At 37.5% G+C, this 15,302-nt stretch overlaps 1 protein-coding gene across 1 annotated transcript; it reads left to right on the top strand.

The window, feature by feature from the left end:
• The first annotated feature begins 2,148 nt into the window (after window positions 1-2,148).
• On the top strand, window positions 2,149-7,766 carry LOC113275218 (probable tRNA N6-adenosine threonylcarbamoyltransferase, mitochondrial). The gene is made up of 13 exons (XM_026524671.1): window positions 2,149-2,494; window positions 2,600-2,644; window positions 2,751-2,825; window positions 3,056-3,152; window positions 3,333-3,423; window positions 4,779-4,828; window positions 5,044-5,231; window positions 5,352-5,437; window positions 6,305-6,380; window positions 6,486-6,569; window positions 6,778-6,892; window positions 6,984-7,072; window positions 7,385-7,766. The coding sequence occupies exons 1-13, from the start codon at window positions 2,213-2,215 to the stop codon at window positions 7,508-7,510; spliced, it is 1,404 nt and encodes a 467-aa protein (XP_026380456.1). The 5' UTR covers window positions 2,149-2,212; the 3' UTR covers window positions 7,511-7,766.
• Window positions 7,767-15,302: the final 7,536 nt, after the last annotated feature.

Raw genomic sequence — 15,302 nt, 5'->3', positions numbered from 1 at the left:
CGGTCGGGCCGAGACACCGGACCGAAACCGGCTGCAGCAAGCTGAAACCGAGCCGTACCGATTATCCAACGGCCGGTGACGGTATCTGATATCATAACCGTCTATCCCACGGCTCGGTGCACGGTATGAGGCAAAAAGCCGGCCGAACTGAGCCGAAAAAACCGACTGCTACTAGCCATAGATCAAGTTCATCCTAGCCATCTATCCTATCTATATAACATAAATAAAACCCTAGAAAATTTAATCACTTATTTATTTTTCTCTATTCATCTTCTAGATTTCTACTTCCGCTTTCCTCCTCTCACTCACTGTCTCATCTCAACAGTCACCACCACCACTCAGAAAAACCTCCTTCATCAGTTCACCACCACTACGAGTAGTAGGATCTTCATATGAATATGATCACCAACAAGAATCTTCGTTTGCTTACAACAACAACCACTGCCACCACCTCCATCACCACAAGCAGTGATAACGGCGACCACCACCACCATGTTTTTTGCTTTATTTTCTTCTTCTGTTACTTTTTATTCCTTTTTATTGAATGGGTTTTACTCTAATAGATTTTTATTCATGGACTTGAGCAAGTTTCAAGTAATCAATTGAAAAGGGGGATCTGGATGCCATTGATTATTGAAATAGGTATTTGTAACCATGATGAATAAAATTAAATATTTGTTACTTTGATTCCTTGAAGCTTAATTTAATTGTGTGAATTTTGTATATGTGATGTGATTTAATTTTCAGATGAAAAATTTAAAGAGATTTGATTTAGTTTCTTCGACTGAGATCATTTTTAATGTTGAGATTATATGAATAAAGTTAGGATTTTGGTTTAACTTCAATAGTCTTACAATGGATCATGGCCAACATCATCATTACAACGATAGAATAATCAAGGGGGAAATGACTCTTCTTCACTTTTACTTTGTATGTCTGAACTAGAACATGTGTTTAGACTAGAGATTTAGAATCCATCATCAAATCGGTAAAAAACCGACCAAAACTGATACTGAACTGAGCCGACTCGGATTGGTTTAAAACCGAACCGGAGGATGGTCGGCTCGACCACGGTTTCAGATTTGAAAACCGACACCTAGTCGGCTCGGTGGCCGGTTTCGCCTAAAAACCGGGTCGACCGTCCGATGTGCAGGCCTATCCACCGCTGTGTAACTCATCAAACCTCAATCTAAATGAGGTAGTTTAATAAATGGGGCTTTTAGAGACCTTTCTGCCCTAAAACAAGAAAAGAAAAGGAAGGTTTTAATTTGTTAAACCAATATTAGTAAAGGTGTGTGCTTGTTAGGGATGCACATGGGCGGGTAGGGGCGGGTATAAGCTAAAACCAACCTCGCACTCACAGACTGCGTTTTTTTTCATAACCAACCGCGCACCCACAAACAGCGGGCGGATTTTGTTACCCGCCCGCTACGGGTTGGGCTGGTATGGGTTTAGACGGGTTTAAACCCGCTTTATATTCAAGTATTTAGAGTAACTTCTATTCTCCTTGATTAAGTGAGAAAAACAACCAAAACCCCCAAAATATTCATACCTAGGAAGTTCACATATGAAGATTAAGTGTTGAATCTGTTGATTTTTCAATTGTTGTCGGTTTCTGGTGAAGATTCGAAGTTGTTGTTGTCGATTTCTGGTAATTATCTTTCGTAGGTGAAGAAGAAGAACTGAGGAGGAAGAAGATGAGAGGCCAAACAGAGAGAAGAGTGTAGAAAGTGAATGAGGGTTATCAGTTTTCCTATCTACTAGTATTTGGGTTTCATAATGGACGGCTAGGATTAGTTTTATCTAATGGTAATATAATCGGCGGGTTTTTTGGGCGGGTATTAGCTTCAACCAACCTCGCACCCACAGACAGCGGTTTTTTTTTCCATAACCAACCCCGCATCCACAACGGGCGGGTATGGACTAAAAACCCACGGGTTTAGCGGGTACGGATGGGTTTGGGTATTGTGGGCGGGTCTTGTGCAGCCCTAGTGCCTGCTAAGCGCATGGGGTCTCCCCGCGAGAGTTCGAATCTCTCAGGCGTCGCAACTTTTTTTTCTTTTTCTTGCTCCGTGCATTAGGAGCCCTTATCGCTCGCTCCCCGGTTAATAACATCATTAATGGACCGGTCTTTTCTTCCTAAAGCCTAATAATACAAAACACAATTTCTACTTATCCATTTTTCCTTCTGTAATCAAAATCAAATTCAACAATGGGAGGAGGTTTAGCACTACAATCTCTCTCTTCTACTTTTTCCCGCCTGAATTTCTTACTGAAACCACCATTACCATACACTTCAAGAATTATTAGAACACAATTTAAGCCTCAAACTCAAAAACCCACTTCAAATTTATTGAAACCCTGTTATTTTAGTAGTTATCCTTCAAATCACAAAACATCAAAACCCCAGTTCAGAATTATTGCATCATCAAGCAGAGATGATATAGTTATTCTGGGAATTGAAACCAGTTGTGACGATACTGCTGCAGCCGTGGTACGTTTTAATTCAGTAGTTCTTTGTTTTCGTAAACTGTATTCTCTTTTTGTTGTCAGAAGAAAGTTTTGGTTTTTCTATAAAATGTGGTGTAATTTTGGTTAGGTTCGAAGTGATGGGAAAATTCTAAGTCAAGTTGTGTCGTCTCAGGTATTTTATTGAGGACTTTTCATTGTTTTCTGAGGATAAAAGAATTTCATTTGTAGTTTGTACTTTCACAATCAATTTCTAAAGAGTGAATTTTGTCATTGTTAAGGCAGATTTACTTGAACAATTTGGAGGTGTTTCTCCTAAAGATGCCAAGGAACAACACTCGAAAGTTATTGATCAGGTTTGACACTAAGAAATAGTAGAGTCCTTTTGTTCGCATATGTATTGAGTCACCCCATTCACTCATGGCACTCATCGGATACCCTAAGTCATCAGCAAGTCACATGAATGCTACTCACCAGCAAGTCGCCATAATGATTTCTAGATGTATTGCTTCTTCTTGTGCTGTTTTTTTCATTGGTGTTTGAGTTGTGTATTTAGACGGGGTTCAATTCTTTTTCTTAATGCCAGGTAGTTCAAAGAGCGCTTGATGAAGCAAATTTGACAGAGGTAGATCTTTCTGCAGTTGCGGTTACCATTGGACCGGGTTTAAGTCTTTGCCTACGTGGTGAGCTGGTTGATATCAGTGTACTTGTCTATTTAGCTTCCTTAATGAGTTTACATATGAAATGTGGTGGAGGAGTCTTGTAACTAATCTTTAGTCTAAAGTTTACTCTTATTACTTTACATACATTCCTATTCTGAATTACAAAGAAAGAATAATATCTGATTATCTCCAATGTGTTAGTTGGCGTGCAGAAAGCTCGCAGGATTGCTGGAAAGTTCAATTTACCAATTGTTGGTGTGCATCACATGGAAGCTCATGCCTTAGTTGCCAGGTAATTGAACCTGAACCCCATTGTATCTAAATAAAAAAAGACTTGTTCTATGGAGTTTGAGGGTGTTTAAACACTTTGCTGTCTACTTTTTAGTTTTACAGCTAATAATATGTCATTCCCAATGTGAGTTTATGGTTCATTTGGGTTTTGATTGATTACATTAAGAATGGACTATGTACTAGTGCTTTAACAATGTTCAAGTCAACATACTTCGTCAGTCATATCACTACCCGTATTAAAGTAAAACAGCCTGTTGCATCTCCGCAATGAGTAATCAGTTAGAACACAAATTCTAGAAGGTTGTATTTCCTTGACTATGATTTGAAGTTCAGCAGTTCCTTGTCTTTCTTGTCTTTGAAAACCTTCTATTTCTTTTATACTCCCTCAATATATTCTTTATTGGCATGTTCCTTTAACGTATCTTCTCACTTCATCAGTTCTTTTTTCTTTTTTTCTTTGATGAGCAAACATACATATACATATAAACTAGTTAAAGTTAAGCAGCTGGAGCTGCAATTACAACATTAGACTGTGCTATTGCGTTTACATTATTAATAGATTCTACTACACTTGCAAGGTAAGAATGTGCTATTGCACTTACACAACCAGGATGTGCTACTGCACTTAGGATATCAGTTCAGTTCTGCTAGTAACGGTTTTGTTATCTGCTAGTTACGAGGGTGTTGACAACGAGACACAAATACTTCTACTTTTCGTAGAAGTAATTTCCAGAGGTAATTATGTAGAGAAGTTTTCATGAACTACTTTTTTTTTTAAAGAAAAACAAATAAAACATGGAAGCTGAGAGAAGTTGCTTGACTTACTTCCATAGAAATTAGAAGATATTTACTTTTGCTTCAGAGAGAAATGGTTTTCTTGCTTCTAATAGTTGTAGTTCAATAACAATATTGTTCATGTTTTTCAACTTACATAAGTCAAAAAGGTACCTGTGGAGTGCTGCAGAACACCTTCTAACTATGTGCCAAAATTTGCTCCCGCTGTCCTGTATCTAGTGCTCATTTGTAACTATCCATGTGTTTACACATTTAATAGTCTAGTAATATGTCGCAAAAGTTTTCATAAACTTCATAAAACTTGGGTTCGAGACTGCCATTTTTTTCTTCTTATCTTGAAACATCATGTGGGAAACTGTAACACTCTCTTCATCTCTTGGGCTTGAAAATAACATGCTGACTACAAATATATGACTGACCCTCTTTACTGTGATCACATAAAAGCAGACATGTAGTAACTAGTAACCTATTGCATTGTTAAGTGAGTTTATGTTACGTTTGCTTAGAAACAAATATACATTCTTGTTTACTGTTGAATTTGTGAAATTGCCTTTGAATTAGGGTAGCTGAGAAGGAGTTGCAGTTTCCGTTTTTGACGCTTCTAATTTCAGGTAAAGAATTATGATTTTGATGTTGAACTATGTCTAAAACAAATAGTGCTAAAATGTTAAAAATCTTAACTGGTGCAGCATTCTGAGCCTTATAAATACCTTAACATTGATTTCTGAATTCGGGGATCGAAACAACGAGAATATGTTTACATTTTTGGCTATTCTTTTGCTTTAGCTTTTATGTAATTTATCTTTCTTCATCTTTTGATTATCAGGAGGACATAATCTCCTTGTTCTTGCGCGCAATCTTGGCCACTATGTACAACTTGGGACCACAATAGATGATGCAATTGGCGAGGCATATGACAAGACAGCTAGGTTACTTGGACTTGATATGAGAAGAGGTGGTCCGGCTCTGGAGGAGCTTGCTCGGGAAGGCAATGCGAAATCAGTAAAACTTAAAGTAAGTTTCGCTAATAGTGCAAGCACTAAAAACTTAAACCTTCCTTCCTTTTATAGAAAATTGGAATTTTCGGTTAGTGATGTGTGTGGATGTTGTTTGCACACTGAACTGATCTGTTAGGTTCCAATGAAACACCATAAAGATTGCAATTTCTCATATGCTGGTTTGAAGACTCAAGTACGGTTGGCAATCGAATCGAGTAACATGTAAGTAAATTACTCTGTACTAAAGCCTTTCAAGGATGATTTTTCTTTTATGCTGTTGGTTTATTCATTTTATTTTGCCAATTCAATCTTCCACGATCCTACTACTCAGCTGTCTCTGTAGCTAAGCATAGTATGTTGCTTAATAATAGTTATATTTCCTGAAATTAAATAAAACAAGGTGTGTCATATTAAAAGGAGTAGAATGACACCATTTTTAATGTAGATATACTGGTTTGAACTAGTAATTCATATCAGAAAGAAATAACTAGCAGATTTCTATCAACTCACGTTCTTCTTCGCCAAGAGTAGCGGAGCTAAGAATCCTTTAGGGAAGGGAACTAAAGAGAAAAAAACAAGCTTGAAACACAATTGTTTAAGCACGCATATACATTAGTTATGTTTTTTTGATCTTTATATTTTGGCTGTAGAAACAAAGACCATTAACCAATGTACCAATATCCACTACATTAGGTTAGTCAAGCTTAAAGATATATGTGAAAAACATCAGAATGTGGTGGGCGCAAGCCAAACGCTGCATGCTCTCTCAACGGATTAAGTTCATGTATTTGATGCGTCACTTTTCTTCGTAATAAAAACGTCTAATCAACTGAGTTAAGGCTGAATCAGAACAATCCTATATTGTAGTGGATTTGATGCAATGAAGACAATTCGGGTTAATCAACTAGGTCTTTACCTAAATTTAAAATGATGATAATATTTAGGGGTGCGGAAGCAGGACACAATCTTCAGCAGATGATCTAGGATCTCTGCAATGTCCAACGATACTGCTGACCTAGTAGTTTTCTTCCTTGCTCTCAAGTCTCAATACTATTCCCACCAATTGATGTTGGTATTGCTTGTTTGCAGAGACAAAGACACTCCAATTTCATCTACAAGCTGCGAAGACAGAAGCATACGTGCAGACATTGCTGCTTCTTTTCAGGTTTTGTGTCCAAACTTTATTTCTTAACATAGCATTTTCTAACTTAGTGGCTCTTATTTCTATGTTTGTTTTTAAACTGAAAAATACTTGGATTGGATATTTTAGCGAGTTGCGGTACTACATCTCGAAGAAAGGTGTGAACGAGCAATTGCATGGGCAGCTGAGATTGAACCATCTATCAAATTTTTGGTACTGTATAATTTTGAATGAAATTTGTCTATGTAATCTGATGGTTTTTGCACGTTTACTTATTCTTTAGCAAGTTAATCTTCTGCTTCGTTATATGTAAATATTCTAAATACACGTAATTTGCTGATTGAAACACAAAAAAATTGTGGTATTTTGTTTTTCTCGTAGCTTTCGGCCCTTCTATATATTATTTATCTTGAACCTGCAGGTGGTTTCAGGAGGAGTAGCATCAAATCAGTATGTAAGGACTCGCCTTGATCATGTTGTAAAGAGGAACGGTTTGCAACTTGTTTGCCCCCCTCCAAGTCTTTGTACTGACAATGGTGGGTGTTTTTCCGTAACTCCAGTTCTTTTTGACCATTATTACTATGTCAGCTTTATACGGGAACAATGTTTTTATTTTGTTTCTGAAAGGGGTAATGATTGCGTGGACTGGGATCGAGCACTTCCGCCAGGGACGATATGATCCACCACCTCCAGCTGATGAACCAGAAGATGCCGTGGTTTGAATTCTCAAACCTAACCTGTCCCGTTACTATTCTATTTTCTGATGGCAATCCTTATCTTTTTTCAACTATGAACTGGAGATTTTGTTTATGTTGTTTTATCTTCAACTATATGATTTGAGATTCTGTTTATGTTTCATCTTTCTATACAGATATTACTTAATACTATATTAGCTTAGTTGTATATTGTATAGTGGGCCTCCTTCGCGCTATGATATTAATTTTAACCTTCCGTTCAATTATTTTTTTGTATAGCATGGCCTTTTGTCCATTTAACTTGCTTACAGTTAATGTTATAACTTTTTGCAGCTGGATTTGCGGCCAAGGTGGCCACTGGGGGAAGAATATGCGGAAGGAGTAAGTAAATCTCGCTACATTAGAAAAGCACGGACGCATGCATCACTTACATCAATCATCCAAGCTTCTACGCAGTAGCAAGAATTTCAGCTGTAACGGAAATACAATCAATCCCATCTCAGAAAATCGTGAACATGTCTCAACTGAAATTTATTTCATGGCGACAAATAGAAACTGTGGAGGCAAATGTCTCATGTTGTTATTCTTGTTGTGAAACACAAATAGCATGAAATAGGGAGTTTGAGGTTTTGATACGCATCTTGTAATATACATACACCAATGTAAAGATACTTATTTTCCACAAATATGATTATCATGACGTTTTGAAGGGCCACTTAAAAAGAATTTGGAGCTACAAAGTAAAACAAAATAAAGATATTTTAAAGTAATTTCATAACCCCTTAACCATCTAGTTTAATTAGTGTTAATTAATTGTTTATTTTTTCTAAAATAATTTCCTTTTGTTTTTAATTTTGTTTTCTAATCTTTTTCCAATAACTTTTGATTATAATCTTTATTTTTTTATTGAAAGCGAGAGATGTTATTGAAAAGGAGAATTTGCAAGAGATCTACAAGAAGTAGGAGAGAAAACAAACAAAAACAAAATTACAATTAGTAAAAATTGGCATCCCAGTTCACCTGCAGAGACAATGTGATGGCCAAAGGCGGACTCCCAAGCCGTGACCAAAGGTTTTGCTTCAATGAAAACATCAGTTTTGAAAATCTGTCTACTCTCAAAAGTCTGAGCATTCCTTTCTCTTCGATTAACCTAAACCACTGCAGCAAGTATCGTATTCCAAAAGACTGCATTACGACTCTGATTCATGTATTTCCAAAGATGAACTAAATCATAGGAAGTATGTGGGATAATCCAACACCATCCAGAAGGAAGTAAGTTTAACCACATTTTGTAAGCCACTTTACAGTGAAGAAGGAGATGATTAGTCGTTTCTTCTGAATCTCCACACATGATGCAATCGTTGTCTAGGGTCATTCCCTTACGCAATAGCATGTCTTTGGTGTTGAGCTTTGCATGAACAACACACCACATAAAAAAACTCATTTTAGGAGGAATTTTAGAGTTCCAGACAAACTTATACGGAAAGTCAGCCACACCATCCGACTTGAAAAACTAAGAGTAAAGAGTCTTGACCGAGAAAACTCCATAATTGCCCAAGGACCATATTCTTGTTTCTAGGAAGTTATTCAGATTAGGAGGTGAAGATCCAATTCTGAGAAGGAGTGTGGCAAATTGGTTTACCTCATTCTCTATTAATCTCCTTTTGAAATCAAAAATCCAACTGCCATCTGATACGTGAGAAGCAATCAATTTTTGTTTACCATTTGTTAATCTAAACAAATCAGCGAATGAAATTTTAAGAGGATCAACACCATTCCAATTTTCAAACCAGTGAATAGTAATGGAAGTATAAACATTGATCAAATTACTTGTTTCCACCATTATTTTCCAGTAAGATATCCCACTTGAGTTAGTGACTCTGGCAGGTAACCAATGAGAGGATATTGCACCATGTTTCTCAAATATAATCTTACACCAGAGATGATCTTTTTCCACCCCAAATCTTCAAACCCGTTTAGCCAGTAAATTCATATTCATTTGTTTAAGGTTTAAAACACTTAGACCACCTCTACTTTTGTCAGCAAGAACCAAATTCCAATTAACCAGTTTAGAAGTCTTTGAACTTTCACATAAGAAATTCAAATTTTCTTTGCAGCTATAATCTCACCCATTTGCACCATTTTTGAACAAACCCCATCTTCCGCAACACGTTTTCTGAAAAGACCCAACTAACTCTGTCAAAAGCCTTCTCCAAGTCGATTTTGTAGATTAAACCAGGTACAACTGAGCTAAGTCTTGAAGTTACCATCATTGAACATGAGATATGAGTTAATCTAAAACTAAGCACAATCTATAGCTAGAACCTTAGAGATTATTTTGTAAACACTAATTAATAGAAAAATAGGTCTACAGTCTTTGATGGTTTCAATACAATCTGTCTTAGGAACCAAAGCTATGAAAGTAGAATTGTGTCTTGTATCAATAATTCCATGTGTACAAAACTCATTCACAACAACCATCAAGTCTTGTTTCAAGAAATTCCAACATTTCAAGAAGAACAAAATAGGATAGCCATCTGGTCCTGGTGCTTTGTCATGGCTCAAATATTTTATAGCCGAATATACTTCATCTTTAGTGAATGTAGCTTCCAGAATAGCAGCTTCTTCAGAATTTATTTGATCAAAATGAATGCCCTCAAGATCAGATCTAATTATCATCTCTTCTGCAAAACTGCTTAGTCGGAAACCATAACATCATTTATGTATAACTGTTTAATTTTATTGTACCTCCTTTTAGTAGTAGCAATCCTCATAAAATGAGCAGTATTCCTATCTCCCTCAATCCATTTAGATTTAGATTTAATTCTCCAAGCAGTTTCCTCCATAAGAGTAACTTTTTCAAACTCATCTTTTAAATTTATTTTAGCATTGAGTTGGTCTTCAGTTAAACTTACATTTCAGAAGAACTGTCAGTCACTTGGATATCATACAATATATTCTAGAGTTTTGTAGTTGTATTCCCGAATGTCTCTTTATTCCACACTTTTAGCAGCTCATTCAGTTCTTTCATATTTAATCAAAAAGTTCCACTAGGTGTACCTGCAAAACAAAATGAGTTCCACCAATTTTTCAGCATTTCAAAAAACCATTTCCCAATAAGCAAAGCTTCTCAAATCTAAAAGGGCTAGGACCCCATGAAGGATCAGAGAGATCAAGAATAAGAGGAATATGATCAGATGTGGGTCTAGGTTTAACAAGATAATAGGAAAGATGAAATTTGAGTTCAACTGAAGGTGAAGGTAAAAAATTTTCAAGCCGACACACGATAGGATTGAATTAGTTATTTGACCAAGTATATTTGGCACCTTTTAGAGGAAGATATATAAACTCATGTTGTTCAATAAAATTCGCAAAAATATTCATATTTTTGTAGTTTTGGAACAATTCTTTTTCTCATCACAATAAAAAACAGTGTTAAAATCCCCTCCAAGACACCACATTAAGTCCCAGAAATTGCATACATTGTCTTGTTCCTCCCAAAAACTAGCTCTTTCCTGAGGTTTATTAGGACCATACACATTGGTTAAGATTCATTTAAAACCATCTGCTTTGTTTGTGGAAGCTATGGAGAGTGTATAATCTCCCACCAAAGAATCAAATACATCCATAAGATGATCATTCCACCTGAACTTCCAATAGTTTGTTGGAAAGTCCATCCGACGTTGTTACTACCACAAATTTGCTGAATATCATAATATGAGCAATACATCATCTTAGTCTCTTGAAGAATGATGATGGCTTCCTTGTAAAGGTGGATGACTTTCTTTACTATGGTTCTTCTTTTTGTTAAACACAATCCTCTGACATTCCATGAAAGAATTTTCATATTCATTTTTTAACTGTTGAACCCAACACTCTTCTTTTAGGTTTGATAGAAGAACTTTCAACTTATGTGGGTGTCACTCCAAGTCTTTTCCATTCAGATAAAAACCTCTTAAGAATAACTCCATTTGGCTTAAAAGTAGATCTTGCATCATCATATAACTCTTCACTATATGTTGGTTCAAATCCAGATGAAAAGGCAGGTGTGGATTGGTAGGCTTGGAAAAGGGGTGTAGAAATTAAGCGCAGAGAAAACGGGGGCCTACAGTAATACCGCAAGTGCACGGTCGTCAGTTGTAGCTCGTGCAAGTACGGGTCGATCCACAGAGATCGGGTGTGTTTTGGAAGTGATTTAGCTAATTGGGTTCCTAGATTTGCTTTGGGCTTAGAAGCCTTTTGGCTTAAATTGGGCTTGAGTACTAATGGGTTTGTTCACAATAAAATGAACTGAGCTTGGGCTCAGTTAGTCTTTGAAATGCAAATGGGCTTAGGCCTTAAACTTAGGCTTTTGATTAAGCCTGAATTGGATTGGGCCTTAATAATGAACTTGGGCTTTGGTTTTGGTCTTCTGATGAGCCCAAGTTGTGCTATGGGCTTTTGGTTTTAGAAACTGGGCTTGGTTACTGAGGACTGGGCCTTAGGCTTCACTGAAGTGAATTGGGCTCAGTTGGATTGGCCTTTGCTTGGCTGCAGGAGCAGCAAGTCTGCACAGCAGCTGCAGGAGAAGAAGTGGCAGCAGCTTGGCAGCAGGCTTGGCAGAGGCAAAGAAGCAGCAGGCACCAGTAGCAGCAGTAGGGCAGCTGCACAGCAGGTAGTAGCAGCAGCAGGAGCAAGAGCTGCACAGCAAGGCCAACAGCAACAGCAAAAGGAGAAGTGCTGCAGGGCAAGTGCAACAGCAACAGCAGCACAAGGAGTGGTAAACAGTGGCTCTAGGCCAAATTGGAAGCAAACCAGAGAAGCAACAGAGTTGCAGGGCAGGGAAGAAACAACAAGGCAAAAGCAATGGAAGAACTAAACAGCAAAAACAAAACAAAAGCAAAACAAAACAAGAATGAACCAAGGCCTAAGGCCAAGGGCAGGGTTGTCGTGAAGCTAACAGAACAAACATAGAAAAGAAATTGTGGATGGGAAGTGCAGGGAGATGGATGAGAGTTTCCTTTACCTAGCCAGTTCACCTAGGTTAAGTTCTTGTCAAATATCTAGTTAACCAACCTTACAGCCTTAGCTAACCCCTAGTATTGGCTGTCTGTTTAAGGCACAACCAATCACAGACTAACTAGGCAGTGGTTTACTAACTAATGTAGCTAATTAATTCCTTAGAGCCACCACTGACCCCTAGCATTAGTGGTCTTCTTACAGCACCACTAATCACAAATCAGTTGGGCACTTAGGAGTCTAACTAGCCTAAGCTATTTTAAGCTCAGCAAAAACCATCCTAATAGCTAACCATCATGGTTCAGTTGTTCTCTCACCCTAGTGGGGAATTAGAACATGTTGCAGTTAAGAGTCCTCATGGTTGTCAAGCATCAAAACTCAGAATAAGAACATGTGATTTAAACAGGGGACTTACAAGCTCATGTGTAGAAACAAACACACAAACTAATTAAGACAAACATAACATGGATAATACAATCACACACAGAACACAACAGGATATAGCATAACATAACAAACATAACAGGAGCATAACAATTAACAGGAAACAATATTAAGCAGAACACATTATCATTTAACAGGACATGAAAGTCCTGGATGTTGGCTACTCCAAGCATGTCTTACAAAAACACCCACAATTCCCTTTTATACCCAATACATCAAATTAGGGTTATCACCCATTTTCCCAAAATGCCACAATATAACAGTACAATTAGGTTTACTGCTTATCTAATGTCATGGGTCTAATTTGAGCCCATTCCCCTACTCTAATTCTCTCCTGGTACGGTTCCAACATGAATTAGGGTTTCTAGAAAAAACCCCCAAATTACAGAGAAATTAGGAATTGAAATTGAACTCACCTAACATGTGATTTGACGAGTCTTCTTTCGACCCATTCTTCTCCTCAGTCTCCTGCTCCATTCCCATGCTTCAATTACGTCTTTCCAACTCGTCCTATTTTATTGATTTCTTCCCTAGGTTTTTAGAGAGAAATTAGGGGAGAAAACTATATAATAGGAGGCTAGAACAAAGGGGGTAATGATGGTGGAGGATAGGGGTGATGATGGTGGAAGTGTGGTGGTGAAGCGGCAGTGGCGGAGGTGGTGTTCTGGTGGTGGCAGGACATGGTGTCTCTGCAGAGGGGGTGAGGTCGATGGAGAGGAAGGAGGAGATGTTTGGTTGAGGTTAAATGATTCGGTTGCTAGGGTGTTAGGCGGGCGTATCGAGTCTTGATGTTCTGTGACTCTGAGCTGCGAGATGCGAAGATGGTAGGTAGATCGGACGGTGACGCGGAGGCAAGCGAGGAGCGACCGTCGGATGAATGGATACAACGAAACGAACGGTACTTGATGGAGTTAGGTACTGTAGTGTAAGGCGGAGATATCAATCTTCGATGCACAACAAGGAAGCGACCGTTGGATTCAACTACCATCTAATCTGAAGGCTTGGAATTTCAGCGCTGTGGTGCTTGGCAGAGACTTCAGATTTTGATGCTCTATGAAGGAGCGACCGTCGGATGCTCCTGAGAACCGATCTGATGGCTGAGAACGGAGGCGCTTTTGTGTGTAGAAAATGAGGTTGTGCGCACCATTCTTCGCGGCTTCCTTGCGTAATTTCTCCCGGCTTTTCACTACTTTTCTGCTCTTTTCGCTTCGCGACTCATCCGAACTTTATTTATTACCTAAAAATGCAAAATTAATTAATAAAAATATTTATTCTTGAAAACAATGAAAATACAGAATATGGGATAAAATGTAGAATTAATGCCCAAAAGATGAGTTAAAATGCCAACAAAAAGGGATAAATATATACAATATTTGGCACTCATCAAATACCCCCAAACCTGAATTTTACTTGTCCTCAAGTAAAAAAAAACTAAGGAAATCCTAACTATACCACTGTCGCTGGTCTCTCGAATGCATTTAGCGTATGCACTAAGCCTTTTAAACCACTAAGTGTCCCTAGTGGACGAGTTGAAGTCTCGTGAAGGTTTACCAGAGGTGTGCCTACAAAACCTAAGGACAAATATAAGCTCAGATTCCATCAAACGTGACATGTGCAAAACAGTTTAAGCTCACAGCAAAATGGAGATGTCAATCTAGCTATCGAAGGCACAATCCTAGCACTGATAATAAATAAGGACATGTGATAAGAGTGTAAAGTGTATCTACACATGTGTAAAGAAAGATCTGAAGTCATGACTACTAATCACCAAGAGATAGTTTCTCAGGCTAAGAACTGAGGTCGAAATCTAGCTAGCTGTCCGGACTTTACGAGAATTGTGAATGAGTTGGAGGTATTTCACAATTTCTCGCGTTGTACATCAATGGCATACACCCTCCTTGCTTATTACAACGAAACAACAAAAGATGACTATTTACATGACTCTTATTTACATTGACTACTCTCTTTTATTTGTGGAACAAGAGAGGATGGAATTGAACAATACTTGATTTTTTTGTATTTTTCTGAATATATACATCGATTTTTTTTTTTTTTTTTTTTTTTTTTTTTTTTTTTTTTTTTTTTTTTTTTAAGCACTGATACACTTTTGATACATATACAAAAGGAAACAAAAATTACATGACACTTTGCAAGAGGTAGCCCTTTTTGATGCACCCAGTTAAATTCGATGGTTGTTTTTCTTAATGTAACCTCCACCTTCTATCCCAACCAACCAAAGAACAAGCTAGTCCAGTTTCGTTCAGTATTCTAAAGTGATTGGCAATCGTAACTTCCTATCAAACACCTTGAAGATCGAGGCCATACATGTATTGGTAGATCGTGCGCGTGCAAATTTCTTATCACTATGTGAATTGTGCTAGAATCAGGGTGCCTAAATATCTAGACTAAGACTCCTAAAAAAAATACATATTTGCACAAGAGTCAACATTTCAAGGTAAATGAGCTCCATTTTTATGTTTTTTTCAATTTTTTATTTTTTAATTTTTTTGAATTTTTTCGATTTTTTCAAAAGAAGAAGGAGTTCGTTTTCAATTATAGCATATTATCATGGTATCCATTCCATACCCCCAAACCTAAACTAAACATTGTCCTCAATGTTTCAAAAGATAACAAAATTATAATGCAACATATGAAGAGGAACATGCTAAGTAGAGTAAAAGGAGAGAGAATACCCGATTCGTCGAAAACACGAACCGAACTCCATTATTCACCGGCTAGAATCCAACATTTTCAACTTAGCTTATATTGGATTAGCAAAAATATATACAAAAGGAAATTTAACTAACAC

The sequence above is a fragment of the Papaver somniferum genome, chromosome 4 (assembly GCF_003573695.1).
Source record: "Papaver somniferum cultivar HN1 chromosome 4, ASM357369v1, whole genome shotgun sequence".
Taxonomy (NCBI): Eukaryota; Viridiplantae; Streptophyta; class Magnoliopsida; order Ranunculales; family Papaveraceae; genus Papaver; species Papaver somniferum.
The sequence above is the reverse complement of the archived record's forward strand: the minus strand, read 5'-3'. Positions and strand labels throughout refer to the sequence as shown.

Coding starts and splice junctions, on each gene's coding strand:
- LOC113275218 (XM_026524671.1), top strand. CDS start 2,213: ATGGGAGGAGGTTTAGCACTACAATCTCTCTCTTCTACTTTTTCCCGC. Junction 4,829..5,043: donor TTTGACGCTTCTAATTTCAG/GTAAAGAATTAT, acceptor TTTGATTATCAG/GAGGACATAATCTCCTTGTT. Junction 5,438..6,304: donor GCAATCGAATCGAGTAACAT/GTAAGTAAATTA, acceptor GCTTGTTTGCAG/AGACAAAGACACTCCAATTT.